Source organism: Myotis brandtii, unplaced genomic scaffold (genome assembly GCF_000412655.1).
Source record: "Myotis brandtii unplaced genomic scaffold, ASM41265v1 scaffold250, whole genome shotgun sequence".
Taxonomy (NCBI): Eukaryota; Metazoa; Chordata; class Mammalia; order Chiroptera; family Vespertilionidae; genus Myotis; species Myotis brandtii.
This window is the reverse complement of record NW_005359478.1, coordinates 2,815,699-2,835,814: the sequence shown is the minus strand read 5'-3', so window position 1 is coordinate 2,835,814 and position 20,116 is coordinate 2,815,699. Positions and strand designations below refer to the sequence as shown.

At 55.1% G+C, this 20,116-nt stretch overlaps 1 protein-coding gene across 3 annotated transcripts in view; it reads left to right on the top strand.

The window, feature by feature from the left end:
• Positions 1 to 20,116, top strand: part of MEF2D (myocyte enhancer factor 2D) — a 33,825-nt gene that overhangs the window by 4,035 nt on the left and 9,674 nt on the right. For 2 of the 3 annotated variants that reach the window (XM_005867589.2, XM_014540842.1), the window contains exons 2-8: positions 12,528 to 12,719; positions 13,332 to 13,535; positions 15,026 to 15,163; positions 16,206 to 16,416; positions 16,635 to 16,691; positions 18,320 to 18,510; positions 18,972 to 18,992. In XM_005867589.2, coding sequence (XP_005867651.1) covers positions 12,666 to 12,719; positions 13,332 to 13,535; positions 15,026 to 15,163; positions 16,206 to 16,416; positions 16,635 to 16,691; positions 18,320 to 18,510; positions 18,972 to 18,992 — 876 coding nt within the window. In that variant the 5' untranslated portion in view covers positions 12,528 to 12,665. The remainder of the gene's footprint in view (positions 1 to 12,527; positions 12,720 to 13,331; positions 13,536 to 15,025; positions 15,164 to 16,205; positions 16,417 to 16,634; positions 16,692 to 18,319; positions 18,511 to 18,971; positions 18,993 to 20,116) is intronic. The other variant, XM_005867590.2, reaches the window with a different exon arrangement.

Below are 20,116 nucleotides of genomic sequence, written 5' to 3'. Positions count from 1 at the left end.
GGGGCGGGGGTGGGAGAACTGGAGGTAAGGAGATGAAGGGCATACAAGAACTCTGAAGAGAGAAGGGTTGACTGGAGCATGAGGGATGGAGGTTAGACTACAAATGGGCAGACCTAGAGCATGGCTTGTGCGTTGTGGAGCCCTGGCTGACTTCCATCACTACCCCTTACATCCCTCCCCTCCCCCATGTATCCCTCTCTGTGGCCCCGGCTTAGCCTGTCTGTGACCCTCACACTGCTTGTGTGTCCTTGGATAAGGGAGCTTTCCAGATATATAGAGCTTCACCTCGCCTTGTGGTGACCAGAGCACCTGGGTGTTTTGTGGTTTGTCACTGGTTTCTGTTGCCCTCCCCATTCATTCTGTGAGCCCTTCCACTCTGTTGTAGCAAGGTTGTATCTGAGCCCTCAGGCATTTGGGGCAGATTCCTGGCTTGGGTAATCTTCGCATCTGATTTTTCCTTTCCTGAGGCTGTGGCCACAACCTCCCCTTCCTGGGAGCCTAGCCATGCTTCTGGCCAGGCATGGAGACAGGGGGATGCATTCATGGACTCTGCACAGGACCCTGAGAGTCTGGAAAGGGGGTGGGGGTGGGGCAAGGGGGGTGGCTGTCTGATCTCTCTCTTTTGCTGTAGGCTGGGAGGGGAGGGACTTGTCTGGAGCTCTGGCCTGTTGCTGGCCACACCCAGGTGGGACCATATTTACTCATTTAAACTCACCCTCCCAGGAGGCTCTGGGCTCTAGCCTGGTCACTGACCTTGGCTTGGTGCCTCTGGCTGGGTGCTCTGGCCACTCCCTAGGAGTTGGGCCGACCAGGGAAGCATATAGAGAAGGAGCTTTCTTTGCCCCTGGTCAAGAGAGCTTTACCCCACTCGCCCTAGGTTCCAATATACTTTTGGAGACCAAAAAGCTAAAACCTGTTCCGTCCTTGGGGACTGGAGGAATGAAACTTCCGTTTGTTTTATCCCTGTGTGCCAAGCCCTGTGCTGGGCATGGAAACATACGAAGACTTGTTTATTTCTCTCCACAATTGTTTTTCATAGTTAGGGAGACTGCATCAGAGGCTTCAGTGACTTGCTCAAGCTTTCCCAGTGAGGAGGGTCAAGGGCTTTTGTCTGAGTGTTATGGGAAGGGAGTCTGCCCTGAGGGAGGGAGGTGGAATGGGCAGCCAAGGGAGACCCTGGAGAAGGAGGAGGATGTGCTGAAGGGAAGAGCAGGCCTAGTAGGATTCCCTGGCAGAGGGCAGAGGATTAGTTTGGTGGCTAGTGGAGAGAAGGTGCTTTGTTTCCGGAGAAGGTGTTGTCTACTGATTGAGTTCCGCAGGAGAGAGCCCCCAAAGCCGGTACTTAGAAAGCAGGTGTGTCCTTTTCTCCAGACATCAGGGTTCGCCTGGCCGTGGACTTGCCAGCTAAGGCACCTACCCAGAAAGTGGGGTGGGAGCCGGCAGTGTCCCAGGTAGGGACTTGGTGAATGTGTGTAGGGAGCAGGTGAGCAACTGAAGAGGCCCTGAGGGGACCAACAGGCCTCGGGCTTAGGCCGACCCTGGGGTGGGCTTGGGGAGCTGAGTGCTCCCCAGCCAGTTGTCTCCGGATCTCAGAACCCTTCCATACTTTGCTCCATGAGCTTTCCAAATCCCTCTAGATTCATGTTCTTGATTTCCCTGCTCCCATCCTGCCAACAAATACTTGGGTTGAGGGTTGGGAGAACAAGGAATAAGAGAGAGCTCAACCCCATTCCTCGGGGAAAACCTACTGTGGTGGGATGTGTGCGGGGAGAAGAGGGGTTGGTCTCTTTTCATGGAGTCTTCCCACTGCAGTTGGACGAAGTAACTGGAAGCAGTGGGATGGGGCAGATGACCTCGAACCTCGAGTTTTTTCCTTTAAAGCGTGCATATGTTACGTACTTGGTGAGGGATAATGGTAGGGGGTAGACCAGGAGAAAGGGCTGACTTTGAAAAGGTGCTTCAGGCCTTTCCATTTACATCTCTCTTGACCTCTGATCCCCTTTCCTCCAGCCCCCACAGCTGCCTGCCTCTCTGCTGACTCCCCTATGCATATGCTGTGGCAGGCCCATGGGGCCCCTGCTGACTGGGTGGGAACAGGTGTCCGGGACCGGCTGCTCTCTCTTGTCTTGCCCACCTGTCAGCCCAGGGGATGGGGAGCTGATGGGGAGGGGAGGGAAGGAACCTCTTGGCCCCCTCACCTGCTCCCTAGGGTGGGGCCCTGGTTATAAAGCGCAGCAGAAGGACTGAGAATAGATCACAGACAGGACTTCCCACTTAGAGGAAGGGTAGCTCCAGATCATAGCAATGGCAGAGAAACCTTGGTAGGCAAGGGTCCTTGCTGGCAGAAATCAGAGGGGTCTTTGCACATGTCTTCATGAAAAAGGGAGAAGCTGGGTTTTGGTGAGGCGCATGAATTTGCATAGCTGTGTGCAGGTCCCCTCCCCAGTCCCCCGCCTTCCTGGGCCCCCCTCCATCTGGCTGGGCATCTTAGCCTCACCTGGCACCTTTCCTGAAAGCAGCAAGCTAATCCTGTAAGAGCCGCCTGGCTGGCCTTCTCAGCAGGCCCACGCAGCTGTGCTGCCTGCCCTCCCTTGCCAGGGGCTTAGAGGACTGTCCTTCCGAGTCAGAAGGAGACCCAGGCGCCTCCCTGAGTGGCCCCTTTAAATCCTCTGTGGCTTCCCAGGGTCATGATTTCTCTAGGAGGATTTGCTTTCCCTGATTGGATTGGCCTCTTTCGGGCCCCCTGTCTGTAACTGTAGGTGGACACATCACGCTCATCCTCCACCTTTTATCAGAATTGCTGCTGTCCAGTCTGAGGGCCCAGGCCTCAGAGCCCCTCCCCTCTCTGCTTGCTCTCACTGTCCCAGCAATGGGGCCCTGACTCTTCTTCATCTGCTTCAGTCAGAGGAGCCCTGCCCTGGTTCTGTGGGTGGGAAGAAAGGATCTCACAGCCTTAAATACGGGGACCAACCACCACCCTGGAAGAGTGCTCCTCTTAGACTGTCTCCTTGCCGCCTGCTTTTCTGCACGTTTTCCTCTTCAGCCTGCTCTTCCTTTGGCCAGGGGCCCACACTCCATAGTTACCCCCTGCCCTCATTTCCATGGGAAGTCCCTCCCCTGGTCTAACCAACAGCCCATCCGCTGCAAAGGCAGGCAGCCAGACCCAGCACTGGTATCACTATGCTCACCCCAACGGCTCTCAGGCTGACCCGCCCCCCAAGGTCCCAGCTGTCACTTTCACTTCTGTCTCCTGAGACCCCAGAGGGAAGTTGGGTGGGGAGGTGGAAGGTGACACACTAACCGTCCCAACTGCCCCCACCTCTCCTCATCTGAGGCTCGGGATGGCCTGGGTCCTGTCTGCCAGGCTCATTTAGATGACGGAAATGCAGCGCAAGGGTTGGCTCTAGTGGGAGGGGTAGTGGTTAGATAGCAGGAAGGGCCTCCCAGGATTGGAGACCACTGATGGACTTCATTGTTTTAGAGGGTAGGGCTGAAAGTGTAGATACTATAACTGGACAAGCAGAGGTCAGTTTGACCTCTTCCAGCTCCCATTGGTTGGAATGTAATGCCAGGACCTTCATGCCCTCCAGGTGTTACCAGCTGTCCGTGCTTGGTTAGGTGGCTCCTAACTAAGCAAATTTGAGCCCTAGAGACTACTGAGAGGCAAAAACTCTGCTCTGGAAAGTCCTCTCGGTGGTCTTGCGTCTCGCTTGCTTGCTGTACTAGCTATTTCCTCTCGTTTGGCACTCTTGGGAATGGATTTTTAAAACAGGGATCGAGGTAGACGTACCACCCACCTCATCCTCCTGCTGCCCAGCCTCTCACCAAGGAGAACGGAGCTTTTTCCCGGGGGAGCCGCAGGGCAGGTGTGGAGCCAGCATCCTTCATCTCATGAATCTTTTCACATTCCTCAGGCTTCCCTGTTTGCTAATTCTTCATAACTACACCTCCCCTGGGCCGCCCCCCCCCGCCATCTCTACCTTGACCGGGACCTGGACAAGACTGGAGGACCCAGTTGATTGAGAGCTGTAGACAGTACAGGGAAGGGGGGTTATTTATCAATTCATGAATGCTTTCGGGGGGAGAAAGATGGGGCTGGAGGCCTGAGGTACCAGGAACTCCACTTGGGGTCCCTAAGTGCCTAGTTTTGCTGGGTGGCCCAGGACCTGGAATGAAAAGTTGAGTTTGATAGAATAGGTCAGAGACACTAGCAAATCCCCATGCAAATGAGAGGTAGTGAGTCATTACTGATCGGCCTGCTGGAGTAGAGCATGAAGCAAGACTCAGGCTTGGATTCCAGAATTGGCTCCACTAATGACCAGGACCTTTAGCCAGTCACTATTCAGTACCCAGAAGCAGGACCCAAACCCTGGTTCTGATAGGTATACCAGGTGTGTGAGGGGATTGGGATGACTGAAGTTGCCCCCAGGGCCTTGTGTGCCTCAGCTGGCACCTGCCCTGGCAGACCATGAGCCTCTGTTAACCCTTGGCCATCTATTGTGGGGGTTACTGTTCAGAAAGCACCCTCTTTAGCCCCCTCCTTACCCTTTTCTGGCCTCCATATTGCTCTTCCCTCTTTAAAAAAATTTTTTTTAAAAATTGATTTCAGAGAGAAAGGGAGAGGGAGAGAGTGTCAGAAATATCAATGATGAAAGAGAATCAGAAATATCAATGATGATAGGCTGCCTCCTGCCTGCCCCCTACTGGGGATCGAGCCCACGACCTGGGCATGTGCCCTTGACTGGAATCGAACCCGGGACTCTTCAGTCCACGGGCCTACGCTCTATCCACTGAGCCAAACCTGCTAGGGCTGCTTTTCCCTCTTAAGCTGGAGAACAATGGACCCAACCAGGCTATCTCTGCTGTTCCCTCTCCATGGAATCACACAGTCCTGACTTTTCTTCCTTTTGGGCCTCTCAGAAGAGCACAGGCCTGAATGTTCAGGCTGGAAGGGCACGTGGACACCTAGTCCACTCCACCCATCCATTGCACTGACCAGTGGGTGAGGCCTGGAGGGAGCAGTGACTTAATTCAGGATCACACAGTACACAGTGACTTAGGGCCAAAGCAGGGACTAGAATTTGGTCCAGAGCCCCCATATTTCCCTGGGATGCTGCCGCCCTACCCTTTTCTACAAGATTCAATCTCCTGTTGCTCCCACATTCTTGCTGAGATCAAGCTGTGTGGCTCCAGGAACTTGCAGGGGTTTGGGGGAGGTTCCTAGGAACCAGCCCAGAGGCCACCAGGCAAAGGCCTGAGCTGGGGTGGGAGGTGCTGGCGCCGGGGAGGCAGGCTGGCTGCTGCCTCCATAGGGAGACATACAACCTCACAGCTGCCGCAGGAAGGATGAGAGCTAGACTACAGGAAGGACAAGCTAGGGTGGGGAAGCAGCGGAGGAGGCTCAGGAGACAGACCCTCACTGGAGCGGCATCTCCTGGGCAGAGAACAGGATGACCCCATCCCAGGAGATTTGCCAAGGAGAAGGTTGGACGCCTAGGGTGGGGCCGGGAGAGTTGTCCAGCGGAAACCCTCCAGAGGGAGGGCTTTCAGCCCTGCTCCCACACTGGACGCTCCTCCTGGCAAGTCAGTTCCTGTCCCTTAAGCTGAGGCTGTAATGCCCGGCCTCCATTTGCATTCCTAGGGTGCCTGGGATCTGAGACCACCTCTGCCGCAGGTCCAGCTTCCCTGGACTGGTCCGTCCCCCTTCCCCCAGCCGGCAGCCCGCCCCCAGGTCCCTTGTGGGTGAGTTAAAATTAGCTCAGTGCCCAGGCTAAAAATAGCCCCTGCCCAACCCTGAGGCTGCTGGGCTGGGGGAGGGGAGTTCCCGAGGGAGGGGAAGATGGTGGGAACCGGGTTTGGGTAGTGAGCCTGCCAAACTGAACTCTGAAGGGAGGAGGATCAGGGGTAGGGGCCTGCTTGTGCCTTTGAGAGCAGATCGCCTGTGCCTTTTAGAGTAGATCATATAGAACTCTGGGGTGAACGCAAAGAGACTGCCACGTGGGAAAGGATGGGGGAGACAGAATGGAGCCAGGAGTAGTGGGTGGGGAACAGGCAGGGGTGGGGGAATGGGTGGGTAGGGAGGTGGGGGTGGGGTGAGAATTGGGCTTCCAGGAGGGGCACTGCCTTTGCTCAGACTTGGGAGAGGTAACGCCCCTACTTCAGGACCAGTACAGCGTTTGTGAAGAAAAGGCTTCCTGTCCAGGGCCTCATCTCCTGGTGCTTGGGGGCCGTCACTGGGTTCACCTTCCTACCCACCTTCCAGAGCTCTTCATCATGTGCCTCTGCTTACAGGGAAGCAGTCCCAGCCTGTGGTTCAGAGAGGACTGGGAAGGCTGTGAGCCCTGGGCTGGGGTGGGAATGGAGGTGGTACCCAGGGACTGAGAGTGCCCTTGGGCCTGGCGCTCACCTCTGCTCACTCTCAGGACCTGCCTGCCCTTTGGGCATAATCCAAAGCCTCAGGGGCAGAAATGCTCCTTCCAGCAGGGGAGGGGGGAAGTGGGTCCAGTGCAGGCCCCCAAGGGCCCTTTTGCCTCTCCCCGCCCTTGCCCAAGGGGGACCTGCCCTTCTCTTGTCTGTCTCTTGGCTGGACTGCAAGTTTTCAGAGCAGGGATGGTGTCCTGTTGAATTATGCCTACGTGCCAGGCCTGACATCAGGGTCTTGTCTCTTGTCCACCCACGTATCTCTGCACCTTCCCCTCTGTCTGCTCCTGCCTCTCCCTCTCTCCCATAGCCCTCTCCTTGTCTGCCTCTGCACCACCCTCAGCCTTCTTTTTGGCCTCTCTGCCTCTCCTCTGTCTCCTTCCCTATAACTGTGTGTCTGTCCCCCTCTGTGTCTGCCTCACCCAGGCCTCCTCCCTCATTAGTGAGCAGGCTGCTTGAGGCCCCCTGACTGTGGGGGTGATGGGTAGATTGGATTGCCACCCCCTCCCCCAGCTCCTGCTGCTTATTTCATGCCCTGCAGCCCAGCCACAGGGAAGGGGCGGGAGGAGGGATGACAGCTGTCTCCAGCGCCTCCTACCTTCCCCTTCAGTCCACAGCCTGCCGCCCTGGGCAGCCCAGGAGGGAGGGATAAAAGGCCCACGTAATGAGAACTGCCTTTCTCACTGTGTGGAAGAGCAGGGTTGAAGCCATATTGCTCTGTGACAGGGGCTGCTCACTCAGCCTCTCTGGGCATATTTGCCCCATTTGACCAGTGCTGGTGTGGCACCGCTGAAAGCAGGTGCCTTGCATTTTCTCGGAGCCTGTGGGACAGAGGACAGATCTGGGTGGAAGGATGTGGGAGAAGGGGAGGCAGGTACTCCCCTGACACTAGCCATTGGAAGACACTTCCTTCCGTAGCTCCCCGGGAAGGGCAGTCCTGCTGCAACTGTGCCCCAGGAGACAGCCCTGACCGCTCCCCTGCCCCCATAGGCCCCAGGCCATCCTCACACAGGAACTGAGATAGCATCATTCTGAAACCCCGAGAATAGTTTGAATATTGCTCAGGTACCAGGAGGTGTTACATTGGAGGAGGCTGAGGCCTGCTACTTCTCCCATACCCCCTCCAAACCAAGACCCCCTTTAGGGTACACTTTGCATATTATCTGCACCTCATTTGCATGTTAATATAACCCACGTGTTCCTACTGGGTCTGTAGCACAGCTTGGAAAAATGGCTGTCCATGGGATCCTTCTGGATCTCCCAAGTCTCAGGTCCCCTCAGCCCCTCCCCCTTGCCCAGAATGTTGTCAGATGAGCCTCCCACCCTGCGTCCTCTCTGCTCTCCATTTACAAAGGCTTCTCTGCAGCCCAGCTGCCATCGTTCCTCCCTCTTTGCTCCTTCTGTCTCCAGGGGAAGGCTCTACCAGATCTCTCCCTGCCTCACTCCCCACCCTGAGGAGGTCCACTCTGCCCCATCCTGTCCTGCCAGCACTGCCCCAGAGGGTGAATCAGAAGCAGCTGGAGACCTCCAAAGGGTACTTTTGGTGACACAGATGCTGTCAGCCAAAGAGGTCATAGCTGTGGCCTGAGGTCAGGATTGGGCAGGCCCTGGGGCCATCAGAGCAAGAAGGCCATCCTAGCTACTCCCCCCACCCCCTCCTATCTCCATGGCAGCCCTAAGCCCTCCCAAGCCTTGGGCTCCAGGAGAAGTAGCTCAAAGCCAGTTCTTCTGGGAGGGCTTCCTAGAGGAGGAGCAGGTGGGAAAGGAAAAGAGGAATGGGGCCAGGGCAGGCCAGGGAGAAAAGGCTCACATCTGGAGAACAGATGCCAAGGCCTCTGGCTCCTGGAAGTTGGTTAGGTAATTAGGTAGACTGCTAATTAAGGAGGTCCAGGTGTTCATTAAAATGTCGCTAATTGGGTAGGAGGGAAGCTTGGACAGGATAGGCCTCTATACCTTGGATAGGGTCAGTTTAGGGTCCTCTGTGCCCATTTCGGCCCCAGCCACCCCTCTTTCAAAGTTAGGGGTGAATTCATGTTCTTGTCCCAGAGCTTTCTAAGACTCTGCAACAATGTAGAATGGAGAGCAGAGAGGAAAGAGGCTGGTACTGACTGAGCCTGCTGTGTAGGCGGGCTCCTGGTTAGATAGGAGGAAGGACTGCCCAAGGTAGGGGTATCGCTTCCTCTGGCAGTGGAGGGGCAGTGGGGAAGGGGCCTTGACAACATGGAATTCTAAAAAGTGCTTTGGGCTACTGGTGGGGATAGATGTTGCCCTCCTGATTTCCCTGTCAGAGGGTGTTGGATGGGTCTCTGTGGCTTTCCTGTCTTCTCAGCCCTGATCCCTCTCACATCCTAGCTCCCCCAGCATGAGGCGGGGGTGGGGGGGGGCGGTATAGGAGATCAGCCAGGGAGCTGGTTGCCAGGCGACAGTTGCCTAAGCAACCCCATCCTCTCTATCTCCATGTGCTCAGGGCTGCTCCTTAGAAGACTTTAGAGTCTCACCCTCTATACCAGCCAACCCAAGGGTGGAGAGGGTTGAGGACTAGAGTGGCAGAGGTGGTCGGAAGGTAGATGGTTTCCAAACGGACAAGCTTCAGGTGCAGCTGGGAGAGGAAGTTAGCTGGTCCTGATTGAAAGCAGGACTGATTGAAAGACCACAAAAGGACTTCTTACAGGGTCACAAAGATGAAACAATCCTTTCTTCCTTTCAACAGATATTTCCTGAGCTTCTCCTTTCAGGGGATAGAGTGGTGAAAAAGACAAATGTGGTTCCTGCCCTCATGAAGCTTGAGTCTCATAAATGAGCCCGGCATTAAATAGAAGCACAGAATTATAATAATTTAGAGCAGCGGTCGCCAACCGGTGGTCCGTGGACCACTGGTGGTCCTTGAGGTCTGAAAGGTTGGTGACCGCTGATTTAGAGTCATGATAAGTGCTAGAAAGAAAAGAACAAGATGCCCTGAGAGTAAACAATTGGGGGAACCAAAGGAGTGAGGTTGGCTTGCAGTAATGGCTTTTCTGAGTGTCATGAGAGCTAAGAATGTGTTCTCTCCCAACTCGGAGGAAGACATAGTATTGGCCATACGTTGACAGAGGTTACATCTCAGCAAGAATTTGCTTGTGAACAAAGGGTGGTGAGAAGGAGATATAGTAAAATGGGAGGGGAAGGGCAGTGAGATGCTATAAGCCAGAGGAATGCTGGAGTGACTGCATTTACCATCCTGGATTGGGGTCTCCAAAGCAGACCAGAGAATCCTTTTTAAAAGCCCTCTTCTTAGCCCCACTCCCCTACCTTCCGTGTGCCCTCCTCACCTCCCCTGCCAAGCTCTAGAAAATGCAGCCTTTGGATTGCACTGGGAGGCAGGGGAGCCGAAATCCTTGAGTTGGAGACTTTGTAGCAGGGGTTTGGCAGAGATTGGGGTTACAGGCAAGGAATGGTGAGGGGATAGAGCAGTTCTAGGTCCAGGTATCTGCTGGGCCACTCAGGGTTGGCTGGGCTTATGTTGGGGTTGTCCTAGGGCCCTTCTGAGGGCCACAGTGGGAGGCCCAGGCCCCATGGAGTAGGTTGAGAACAAGGAAGAGGGGACCAGAGAGGGGTAGGGGGTCCTTCCAGGGGTGGGAAGGGAATTACATTGCTTTCTGAAGACACAGACGGAATAGAAGCTCTCTTTCCAGCTGGGCTAGGGAAGGCCTGAGGGACAGTCCTGGTGATGGGAGAGTGGAGAGGGGTATCCCTGGCTCCTCCCAAGTGCACAGATTCCCTGCCTGCCCTCCCCCATGCCAAGATGCTGAGGCTGAGCTACAGACCCTATTGTGGAACACTGGCCATGGTTGAGTGGAGCTAAAAAGGCTCAGCCATTGGAAATGGGGGTGGGGGGTGGGGGGGATGCGTTCCTAATTACAGGTGTCTATTATCAAACACCTCTCCCCACCTCCCTTGACTTTGCAGTGGGGTCTCTGATGGGGTGCTGTGGAAGGGAAATTCTGGAGGGAAGTGCTGGGTTTCTATGGTCTGGGCTCCTCTCAGGACCCAGTCAGAGAGGCTTTAGAAAGCATGACTCCCACCCTAGCTGGTTTGGCTCAGTGGATACAGCGGTGGCCTGTGGATTGAAGGGTCCCAAGTTCGATTCCAGTCAAGGGCACATGCCAGGGTTGCAGGCTCAATCCCCAGTAGGGGGGTGTGCAGGAGGCAGCTGATCAATGATTCTCTCTCATCATTGATGTTTCTATCTCTCCCTCTCCCTTCCTCTCTGAAATCAATAAAAAAAAATATTTTTTTTTTAAAAGGGAAAGAAAGCACGAGTCCCATGCTCACTGCGCCCTCCACCATCTCTGATGCAGACTCCTGAAATCAAAGAGCTGGAGGGACCCTGGGATTAATTCATGCCTCCAGCCCCCCAGGGCTCACCCAGCCTGTTGGGGCGCTGCCCACACACCTGAAAGCATGCACCTTTTCAGGCTCAGGCTGAGCTCTCATTCCTGTGTCCCCCTCCCCTCCCAAGGTATTTCCAGGATTGTATAGTACAGGGGCTCCATTTCCCATTCTGGCTCTGGAATGGGAGCTGTTCAGCCAATGGGCCGTGACGGTTTATACCAACAGATGTACTGAGACAGACTCCCGCCGGTGCCTGCACCCCCGGCTTTCCGCAGTCTCCTATGGGTACATCAGTAGGCTCTGTGTTTTCTCTTTGTGCTTCAAGGTGAACAAGGTTGGGAAGCACTATTTAGACTGAACTTGGGTTCTAGACTCGGCCCATTCCTTTAGAGTAGGAATCAGCAAACTGTGACCCATTCATGTTCGTATAAATCTAGTTTCGTTAGAACACAGCCACACTCATTCATCTGTGTGTTGTCTACAGCTGCTTTCATGCTACAATGGCAGTGTAGGCCTGCAAAGTCTGAAATATTTATTACCTGGCCCCTCACAGAAAAAAATTGCCAACCCCTGGTCTAGAGGGGTGATTTGTTTGTTTGTTTGTTTATAGCAACAGAACCCTTCAAAAAATTATAGGTTTAGGCCCACTGAGTGAAATGGACTGGTGTGGAAGTGGTTGGAGAGATAGGGGGTCTGCAGCCCCGGCCCCACTCTGGAATACCAGGCTCCAGGGCGTCATGAGCTGGGTGTGAGGATCTTTGCTCTAGACTTGCTCTGGTATGTTCTTTGTGTTTTTTTTTTTAAGATTTTAAAATAAATTATATATATTTTTAAAAATTAGTTTTTCTTGATTTCAGAGAGAGGAAGGGAGAGGGAGAAACATCAGTGATGAGAGAAAATCGTTGACTGGCTGCCTCCTGCACGCCCCCTGCCCCCTTCCCTCCCCCAGGATCGAGCCTGTAACCCAAGCATATACCTTGACTGGGAATCGAACTGTGACCTCCTGGTTCATGGGTCAACACTCAACCACTGAGCCACACCAGCTGGGCTAAATTAATTTTTAGAGAGAAACATAAATGTGAGAGCAAAACATCAATTGGCTGCCTCCTACACGCCCCCTACTGGGGATCGAGCCTGCAACCCATTCATGTGCCTTGATTGGGAATTGAACCAGCAACCTTTAGGTGCATGGGATGATGCCCAACCAACTGAGCCACACTAGCCAGGGCTCTGGTATGTTCTTGATACAGGGATGCAGAATCACTCCCATTGTGGCACCAGGTAAACTGTGCCAGCTGCATGGACTTGGCAGGTGTTCACTCAACACGTTCTCTGCACTGAGCTCCAGCACAAGAGCCACTGTTCTAGGCCAGAGGGACCGCTGGTGAGCCCAGGTGTCTCTACTCTGAGAGAAGGAAGTGGCTGAGATGTTCTCTAAGACCCAGACCCTTAGAAGCCAGGGAGCTCCATGTACTCCATCTGACCTGGAACCTGAGGGCAGCAGTGATGGCATGGAAAGGGCCTGGACCAGAGTCCTGGGCTCTGAGTGTGAGGTCCAGCTTGTGCCTGGCTGTGGCATGCCGTCCCCTCAGGTTGCCACCCTGTCCTCACTTTGAGGATGGGGCTCAGACACTGACAGCCTCTCCCAGAGGTGCTGTGGACCTGGCCTGTGTGCCCAAGGAGCAGGGCTGAGGATTGCTAGGACTGACTGTCTTGTCATGACCTTCCCCTCCCAGGAGGCTGTGCAGAAGGTGTCCTGCAGACCATGAACTGAGCACTGGTCCCAGACCGTTCATGAGCACAGTGTGAGGTGTGCCGAGACCTGCCACCCAGCGATCCCCTCCCCTCCCTAGCACTGAGGATCCTCAGAGAAGATGGGGAGGAAAAAGATTCAGATCCAGCGAATCACCGATGAGCGGAACCGACAGGTGAGGAGGTCCTAGGGCCACACAGTGTGGATGAGGGCAGGGAGCTGGCCTCTGCCTCTGTTCATTACAGCCACTCCAAGAGGGCTTCCTGGAGGAAGGGGTCTCTGAAGGCTATTATGAAAGGGGAAGGACTGAGTTGGGAAAAAGAGGAGCCCCCACCTCCTTGCAGCTGTTAGAAACCTGTGTCCCAGAACACCTGCTGCTGATGCAACCATACAAACCTATGGCCAGGAGCCCTGCCCAGGAGCCATATGCCCTGGGCATGCCCCCTTTCCCAAGATGAATCCTTCCCTCTTCCTGCCCCAGGGGAAAAGCCAGGAAGTCCTTCTGTTCTCCTTCCTTGACCTCATTATAGTTCCCAGAACAGATGTGGAGGTCGGTGCATCTGAATCCTCTGCCTTCAGTGAGTTAGCTGTGGGCTATGTCGTGGCCATGTGTTGGCAGAGGGGTGCTGGCCTGTTTCTTCCTCAGGCCAGGGGCTCCTGAAAAGAGAGCTGTGTCACCCTGAGATGGGGGCTCCCAAGAAGGGGCTGTGTCCAGCTGCCTGTAGGTGGGGACTCCTGGGAAGGCCTTGACTGAGCCAGATCTGGCTGCCCACCCATCCACCTGCAGGTGACATTCACCAAGCGGAAGTTCGGGCTCATGAAGAAGGCGTATGAGCTAAGCGTGTTATGCGACTGCGAGATCGCGCTCATCATCTTCAACCACTCCAACAAGCTGTTCCAGTACGCCAGCACCGACATGGACAAGGTGCTGCTCAAGTACACAGAGTACAACGAGCCGCACGAGAGCCGCACCAATGCTGACATCATCGAGGTGGGCCCACGCACCGGACCCCGCCCACCCCTGCCTGCCACCCAACATCACGTGCCCATGCAGCACGCACCCACAGGCCTGGCCTGCCTGTGCATGCGCAGGTGTACACCTGCCCTCATAGCTCCTCACCTGTGTGCACCAACATATAAACCCACGTCCTCTCACACAAACCCTAGGCTGAAGAGGAAGGAGGGGCAGTGAGTACATGTCAGGCGTGGCTGCCCACCCAGCCCACTCCCACTGCAGCCCTCAGAGTCTTTCTTCTTGTCTGTCAGGCATGGCATGACCTCTCCTCCATCTTTTCTCAAGTTCTCTCTCTCGGTGTCTGTCTCTCCCCCTTCTCTAGCTTTTGGTCTGCTACCGCATCCGACTCTACCTTTGTCTTCCTCTTTGTTTTTGTCTCTCCTGCTGTCTCTGTCCCTTTTTGGGTCCCATAGCCCTACGTTCTGTTTCAAAGAGGGCTGCCATTGTGAACTGTTGAGAGACAGGGGCTTTGGGGTCCAGTTCTGGCCTTTACTGGCCACATGACCTTGGCAGAGGGGTTGGCCTCCCAGAGCTTTGATGCTCATCCACCGCCACGAAATGGGGCCAGTGCCTGCTTTGAAGGGTGTTGTGGGAACTGAATGAGACGGTCCAGTTCTTGCTCCTCACACAAGGTATTCATGCCTTGGGCATATGAACTTGTGTCAGTGGAGAAGGATGCCTGGGAAGGCACAGGCCTGCCTTCCTGTAGTGAGACTTTAACTCAGAGATTTGGAGGAAATTCCCTTATTTTTATATTAGAGAAAACAGATTTCCTCAGGACTAGGATGTAAAATCTGCATTCATTTTAAAGACAAAACAAGTATCTATGAAGATGTTTTGGTCCTTGAGAGGGCAGCTTTGAGGTCTCCTCCAGACCCACCAGGTATGTCCTTACTTTATGGCCACACGTGAGAAGCTCTGACCTTGGGCAAGGGCAGCATATGGGGTGGTACATGGAGCTCAGTCAAAGCTAGTTCCTCTGTTTGCCTTTCTCTCTCTTGTCTCTCTACCTCTCTGTCTCATTTCTATTTCTCTCCCCTCCATCTTCTAAGCAGAGCCCAGGAATCGAGCTAGGCAAAGCCAGCCCTGAGTACCTTCCCCTGGGGAACGCTCCGTGCCTTTGTGCAGAGCTGGTCATGGGTGGTAAGGCAGGGGCTGGCCAGAGCACCGTCCTCCCAACGCCCAGAGCCCTCCCCACCTATCACCTTCGAGGCACATGTCTCTGCACCACGTGCATTCTCTGGGCTATGCCCACCTTCCATGTGACCCCTGCATGCTGATGCCTCCCCGCCAGCCGCATCTTCACACAGTGCCCCAGAGGGGAGGGTGGCCCTGAGGGATTGGGCTGGGGAGTTGCTGGGACCCCTGAGGAAGGAGGTTGGAGAACAGTTAAGGGCTGAAAGAACTCCAGAGAGATGGGTGTGGGAGGACCCTCACCTCTGCTGACAGTAGCGGTGCGGTTACAGACCCTGAGGAAGAAGGGCTTCAACGGCTGCGACAGCCCTGAGCCGGACGGGGAGGACTCGCTGGAACAGAGCCCCCTGCTGGAGGACAAGTACCGGCGCGCCAGCGAGGAGCTCGACGGGCTCTTCCGGCGCTATGGGGTGAGCCCCACTCACTCTCTCTCTGTTGGCCCCCCTTCCGGCCCCTTCCCCCCCAGGCGCTGCACAAGAAGCACAGGGAATGTGAGAGCCCTGAGGTGGACGAGGTGTTTGCCCTGACCCCCCAGACGGAGGAGAAATATAAAAAGATAGACGAGGAGTTTGATAAAATGATGCAGAGTTATAGACTGGCCGTGAGTAGTAGCATGGAGGAGAGCCTCCCTGTGGTGCATGGTGTGGCTTTGCGCCCCGCCCGCCCTGGCCCTCTGCTGCCTCTGATGGATGTTCTGCTCTGAGCCATGCTGGGGCTATTGGTGATTCCTAAAGAACCTCTGACCTTGGTTGTGAAAAACCTGTGACCCTCGCTGAGCCTCACTTGGATGGAGTATAAGCCAGGGAGGCCTGGAGTGTCCCCTCACCAACAAGAAATGTGTAGATGACATGAGAGCCTTAGATGACAGGAATGTAGACAATGTGCCATTGTCTGGATCTTTTGCGGGGAAAGGCCCCCTTGGGCCTGCTCTGACACCCCAGGCTCAGATGCTTAGTAGCATTGTTTAGGGAAGTCAGAGGCTGCTAAAGGGAAAGGCAATGAGGTGGGGTGAGCACCTACAGTAGGCCAGTGGATGAGAGATGGCAAGTGAAATGATGCCCGGACCCATGTGCAGGCCTGTAACAGCTGTGTGTGTGAGTTTGGGTCTGTACTCAGGGCCTCTAACCTGCCCCCTGTGTGTCCTGCCTGGCTGAGGACTAACCCACCTCTACTAGGGGGTTCCAGGTGTCCCTGGTCCTGTCTGTAGTGAGCAGAGCCTTGTTCTCGTTCTCTGGGCCGGAGCTGCATCCCAGAGCAGTCCCACCAATGCACTTCCTTGGTGGGAGTGGCAGGCAGGACTCCAAAAGGGCCCAAGGCAGAGAGATGGAGCTGCTGGCCCTAGATCGAGTGCACAGCCCAACACTAGAAGAACCCTCGCCTGCTTTCTCAGGCAAAGTGGGTCCAAGGTAAGAGGCCGCCCTGCCTGACCCCGCCTCTCCATTTTCTGTCTAGTCAGCTGTCCCGGCCCCCAACTTTGCCATGCCTGTGACAGTGCCCGTGTCCAATCAGAGCTCACTGCAGTTCAGCAATCCCAGCAGTTCCCTGGTCACCCCTTCCCTGGTGACATCATCCCTCACGGACCCACGGCTCCTGTCCCCCCAGCAGCCAGCACTACAGAGGAACAGTGTGTCTCCTGGTCTGCCCCAGCGCCCAGCCAGTGCAGGTGAGTGGGCTGCAGGTGGGTGGGTGAGGTGGAAATGAGGTGTGATGGGGGCTTGGGATTCCATTTTCAATAGAGAGTATTTCCCTTCACCTGCACAGCATTCTCCCATTGATGTGGCTCCTGAGGGAAGGAACTATGACTCCTGTCCTGTTCAGTCCCCAAGACTCACTCTGGAGGGGACGTCTTATCAGCTCATCACGGTTCTGTTTGTCTTCCAGGGGCCATGCTGGGGGGCGACCTCAACAGTGCTAATGGAGCCTGCCCCAGCCCTGTTGGTGAGTCCCGCTGCCCTTGCCAGGGGAAGGGGAGGTCCTGCCCAAGAGTCCAGGGACAAAGAAGGACCTAGATTACAGGAGGAGAAGGTCCCAGGGCCTGAATGGGAGGATTTCTAAGCCCTGAGGTTTTTTTTGTCTGTAGCAATGATTGGTGTGGAGCTATAGGCTCAGAGAATTCTGGACAAATGATTGGAGGTGAAGATTCAAGTTTTTCCAGTTGAGCAGGACATCTGGTTGGGATCTGAAGGATGGAAATATATCTCGTGTTGCCAATGGGCAGTAGGCACAGACTGACACACATACTTACATACACACGCGTAGACATTCTCACTCATGGAAATATCCAGACATTCAGTGTGCACTGTGTGCACACATCTATAAGCCCCAGAAGAAAGGCACACACCCCCCCACCCGGCAGCTGACAGTCCCTCCTGCCCTGTGCTGTTGTCCGGCTGGTTACTATGACTCCGAATGTCACCATTGACGTCACCCTGACATTCCTGCCATTCCCGGAGTGATCTGGGAATTGGGATGGAAGCAGCCACACAGTTACAGAGCAGCAGTGTGCTCTCAGGCAACAGAGCAGTGACACTTCTGATTGTGGTTACCCCCCACCTCTGGGCTTTAGAATCCCCCTTTAGCACCAAGCACCATATCCTAGCCTGTTGGCAGTGATTGTGTATGGGGTCAGGAAATGGGGGAAATGCGTGAATACACTCCCTCTCTGAGGAGAGGGCCAGACAAATGCCTGCAGACCTTACGGAGGCAGCGGTACTTGTGGGCCCTCAGGCCTGGCATGTGGAAAGTGGTGAGGGCCCTAGCTTGGCTTCCAGCCAGCTGTGTGGCCCTAGAGACGTCATTAATACCTCTGTCAACCAGGCCCTTCTGTACATAGGGCTAATGATACATGTCCTGACCACCTTGAGGGTTAGTGTGAGGATTAAATGAGATGATATGCATATGAAAGCCCCAAGTAGGTTGTGGAGTATGTAAGGATGGTTATTGTGCTTGTTATTACCAGCCTAATTATGGTGGTGGCTGGGTTATCAGTCCCCCATGCCAGGAAGAACACCACCACTAGTGAATGGCTCGTCTTCCCCAGAGCTGAGGGCATCTTGGCATGGGCTCATCCAAATCATCATGCCCCCAGCTCATTGCAAAGGGAGCAGCCTGAGTGGTTGATTTGCCCTGGTGAGCAGAATCCTCACTGAGGCCCAAATTCTAGGCTGCCACCCCCTTTTCCAACTTGGGTCACTGTGGGCCCAGTCAGAGGCAGGTAGTGGGATCACAAGGTGCTGGAGTTTCTGCCCATGGGCACCAAAGAGAGAAAAGGTGGGGAGAAGGCTTGGCTGCAGAAGAACCTCTTGAATATTGTGGTTTCCATTTCCAATTCTTCCTACCAACCTCAGAACTCCTACCACCCAGTCCCACACAGAGCTCAGAGCCAGGAGGATGAACCAATGGTTCGGTAGTAAGGGGTCTTAGGGGAAAATCAGATAGCTCAGTACCCACTCAAAGCCTGGGCGTGGCTTTGAGAGGACTGGGTGACCGGAGTACTGGCAAGGGGGCAGTTAACAGGGCTGAGGGGTGGGTCCATGTTTTTCCTTCTGTCCTCATCTCTTCTCCAGGGAATGGCTATGTCAGTGCTCGGGCTTCCCCTGGCCTCCTCCCCGTGGCCAATGGCAACAGCTTAAACAAGGTCATCCCTGCCAAGTCTCCACCCCCACCCACCCACAGCGCCCAGCTTGGAGCCCCCAGCCGCAAGCCCGACCTGAGGGTCATCACTTCCCAGGGAGGGAAGGGGTTAATGCACCACTTGGTGAGTGGGGTTTGGACAGGGGCTGGGGATGGGCGCGTGGAGGGAGGAAAGAGCCGATCTCCAGCAGAGATCTGAAGGTTACCCAGCAGTTAGGACTTGCCAAGAGAGACCATGAAGCATGGCTGGGAAGAAGTCCCAGAGGCTTTACAAAAGGTTGGAACACAGAAGTACCAGCCTCAAAGGCAGTAAAGGGAGCAGGAGATGGGAGAGACTGTTCTGTAGCAGGAAGAGATCGGCCATCACAGCAGAGGGATGGGAACTAGATTGCGAGGGTTTCCCACCTGATGGACATTGGGATGTGGCGTCTGTGGAAACCCATCAGGGCAGTGAGGAGCTCTGTGCTTCTAGGCTGCAGAGCCTTCCCGCTCTCAGGCAGAGGTGGGAGGGTGTGGGGACAGTGGTGTGCGGGGAAGGTGGAGGCAAGAGACTGAACCATCCCTTGGTTTTATTTCTGCTCCCAGACTGAGGACCATTTAGATCTGGTAAGTGAGGCTGTGAGATGTTTGCTGTGGCTTTGAATTCTGGGTCATCCCCTTGCTCTGTGGCCCCCAGCATGGAACATGTGTGTGCCCTTGTCCTTTTGCCTGTGTGTGTAGTGTGTGTTGTTTGGTTGCTTGCCGGGAGCTCCAAGCAGGATGCAAAGGTGAATGGGGCAGGGTCAGACATGCATGTGTTTGTACATGTGTGTATGTAGATGTGTTACTGTGATGTTGCATTCCTGCAGGCACACCTTTCTCTGTGTGTATGTGGGTGTGCCAGGGGAGTGGGCTAGGCCTTGCCTCAGGCCTTGTCCCAGGATGCCTGGATTAGGCCCTTGGACGAGCGGCTGGGCTGCACTTGCCCCCCGACTCTGCTCAGGCCCACCACATTCTTGGCACCCAGCGCAGGACCTCATAAAAGGGGTACCAGCCAGACAATAACATTCGTTTTCCAGGGAAGCCGAGGCTTAAGGTGAGGCCAGAGGTGTCCTTGATGGGGGGCTTCCCCATTTCCCTTCTGTCTCCTGTGCTCCCTTCTACACAGCCTGTCTCACAGGCGCTCAGAGGCATACCCAGCCGCTCTTTCCTTCACACACCTACATACTCACCCTCAGCCAGGATGGGGCGGGGGCTCCTCCCTCCCCAGTTCCCTGATGGGAGGCCAGTGAGGCTGGAAAAGGCAGGCAGGCTTTGGCGGCCAACACGGCAGCAGTTTCGGCCTCAGCGTGGAGTTGGAATAAACAAGTGAGTCAGCAGCAGATGGAGCTGACAGCCCCACACACGTGTGTGCATACACGCAGGCACACGCATTCCGTCACAGATGCCAGCACGCCTCTCCCCAGGCATGTGCTGCTGTGTGATAGATGGAGAGCAGACTCCAGAGGCATCAGCCAGGAGAAGAATGGCTCTCCCTTCTCTCCTCTGCCCTCGGAGAGCTTGGTGCCAGGCCACAGGGCAAGCATTCCTCTCTGTGTGTAGGTGTGAATGGATTTGTGTGGCATGTTTCTCTCTGTGGATCCCAGTCTATGAATGCAACAGCATGTGTTTGTGTATCTTCGGGGCCTCTGCTGAGGCCTCCCATCTGGGCCTTGGGACTCAGAGACCCCAGCTTGGCCTTGGAATGGAGG